The sequence below is a fragment of the Oratosquilla oratoria genome, chromosome 20 (genome assembly GCF_046742065.1).
Source record: "Oratosquilla oratoria isolate Oo_2021 chromosome 20, ASM4674206v1, whole genome shotgun sequence".
Taxonomy (NCBI): domain Eukaryota; kingdom Metazoa; phylum Arthropoda; class Malacostraca; order Stomatopoda; family Squillidae; genus Oratosquilla; species Oratosquilla oratoria.
In genome coordinates, this window is record NC_134796.1 from 38,921,291 (window position 1) to 38,924,007 (window position 2,717).

The 2,717-nt window shown below is 45.2% G+C and overlaps 1 protein-coding gene across 1 annotated transcript; it reads left to right on the forward strand.

Moving 5' to 3' along the window:
* The first annotated feature begins 414 nt into the window (after positions 1-414).
* On the forward strand, positions 415-1,032 carry LOC143036270 (neurotrophin 1-like). The gene has a single exon (XM_076203517.1). The coding sequence runs from the start codon at positions 415-417 to the stop codon at positions 1,030-1,032; it is 618 nt and encodes a 205-aa protein (XP_076059632.1).
* The last annotated feature ends 1,685 nt before the right edge of the window (positions 1,033-2,717 follow it).

The following is a 2,717-nucleotide window of genomic DNA, read 5'->3' on the forward strand; positions in this document are numbered from 1 at the left end:
CTTATATATATATATATATATATATATATATATATATATATATATATATTACAATATAATGAAAAATTATGAATCCGTGGGGGTTAACCTGTCGGGCCATGATGTGGCGGAGCTGCGCCTCACTGCGCTGCCTTTGGATTAACCAGTGTGACGGTGGACAGGAACAATATAACAGAACTACTTAGATGGAAGAGATGGTCAAATTATGTTTAATCGTGTACAATGGGGAAAAGAGCTTTGGATGGATAGATATACATATGTGTGCGTGTGTGTGTATTTATATATAATATATCAAATATATCTTTGTATACATTTTTGTATAAGATAGTGTGCTTGTGCAAAAAAGTACATTTTACAATCGACTTAGATCAATGTTACCATCATCATTATTCTCGAAATGTTTGGCAGATCATTATGGCCCTTGTGGCAGTGGCAGCGGGATCGAACCCCTACCATCGACCACCCTACACTCCGGCCCCCGCCTACCACCCCGCCCCTGCCTACAAGCCCCGCCCCCACGGGCCCCCCGTCCCCGCCTGCGCCGCCAACACCACCAAGACGTGGTGTCTTGAGGACTCCGAGTACCCGACCTACGAGATCAAACACGCAGCCGAGTACCACTACCAGAAGCTCGTCTCCCTCTACGCCGACATAGCTGACCTCAACACCGCCCTCTCCGTCGAGAGACCCGAGACCCTCGAGGAGGAGACCTACCTGTGCCCCTCCGAGACCGCCTACGTCAGGCCTCTTCGGGCGCAGAACACCGACGGCAAGTGGAGGATCATCGTCAACAACGTCGACGTCCACTACGAGACCCTGACGCAGACCACCCGTATCGAAGAGTGCCTGACTTCGGGAGAGGCCTGCCCCCTCGTGCCCCACTGCTACGAGTCCAAGTGTCTGCAGAAGTCGGCCTACCACCGCTTCCTTGTCTACGACGCCTACGACCAGTACTTCCCCTTCGCCATCGAGTCCTTCAAGCTCCCGGCCAGCTGCGCCTGTTTCCTTGGAGCCTACACCATTGATCACTAAGTCAAACCAACTAACCATGGAGGCCCAACTCACCAAGATCAACAGGGACCATCGATCTCGCATATCTCGCTTACAACAAACCGAAACAAAGAACACCTGAAGACATCGACCAGACCAAGGAGACACCGGCGAGTCTTCGTCTTCAGCAGAAGAGAAGAGCCCGGCAGATCCTGGTGTGACGGTGGTACACGAAGAAAGCAGTTCTCTAGTCATCTCGCTTTAATAACATACAAATCTTGCAACTTGTTTTTCATATTATTTATTTTCATTAATTGTCACCAGCTCTGGTACTTGCGCGACTTAATAAAGCACTACAAAAACAAAATAAACACACTTGTGTTATTTTTATACAAAAATGATGTCGCCGATGTAGATTTTCAAACTGTGTCGTCGACTCCAAGGGAGGACCTACGACCACCAAGAGGAACTTTACTATTACCAACCAAGACTCCACCTATGGAGCAAACTTCCACACCTTCCCTTTCGTCCGACCAGAAGTGCAACCCCGAGGGACCGATACCTGGTTTCCGGAACAGACACAGAAACTCTATATCGCTCTTCCACTTCCTTTTGAAAGATCTCCATTATTTCTTTTTTTTTTCTTTTTTTTACATAAGGAGGTCAGTACTCCGGCATGTGCCCTCCCATACCTTAATCTCTAACCGGCAACCTCAAAATCAACCTAGGCTTCTATACATGCCCTCCATGCCAAAAATCCTATGAATCACACACGCACGCACACACATATCGACCAAATGTCACACATGAAATTCCTGGGTCCATCTGATATACACCACATTCTTAAACATTTACTACTACACAGTAAACTGGACCTACAGCCAACACCCACACACAGCTACATCAAATCACTCCAACACAAAACAAACACACATTAGAAATGTAACAAATGTACATAAGCGGCAGCATCACCAAATACACAGACCTGCGACAATTCCTGAATAGGCACGCCATACATATCGCACTTACACAGAACATCAAATTAACACCTCAAACAACGCTACTTGTATATACAGAATACACCACAATCACACAAGGCAAAACACATCACAGAGGCAGGATTATATCACTAATACACAAAAGCTGTATCTTCCTACAGACACCACAACAGAAATAATCACAATCCAAGCACGGATAGTAAAGCACCATACTATATCAGAAACACCCGCCTCTAACCTCCACATCAACATCCCAAGGCGATACACACCAACTCCAACCTCTTGACGACCTAACAAACCAAATACTGGCAGGTGATCTGGACACACACCACTTGATATGGCTGGACACACATACAACAGATCAGAGAAACAACAAAATTCTTGCACAACTCCACAACATACAAGGGTCCAGCAAACATCTAATTAGGCAAAATCCACAACACAAGCAACGTCCCCAGACATAAGAATGCGTTCACTTTCACTCCACACACAACATGGAAAACCATTCATGATCACCTCTTGATCACAACCCAAAAAAGATCGCCATAGAACCTTATGAAAAAATCAAATCCGCGGTCAAGAAAATATAAACTAAATACAAGAACAACAGACTGGCTAAAAAAGAAAAACAGGAAACAGAGTAAGACAAACTCGTAAATTGGTAGAAAATTCTGACATATGGTCAATAGAGTGCTGCTGCCTAAAAAAATAGAGAGAGAGAGAGAGAGA

Excerpts from the sequence above, each read along its gene's own strand:
- LOC143036270 (XM_076203517.1), top strand. The coding sequence starts at position 415 with ATGGCCCTTGTGGCAGTGGCAGCGGGATCGAACCCCTACCATCGACCA.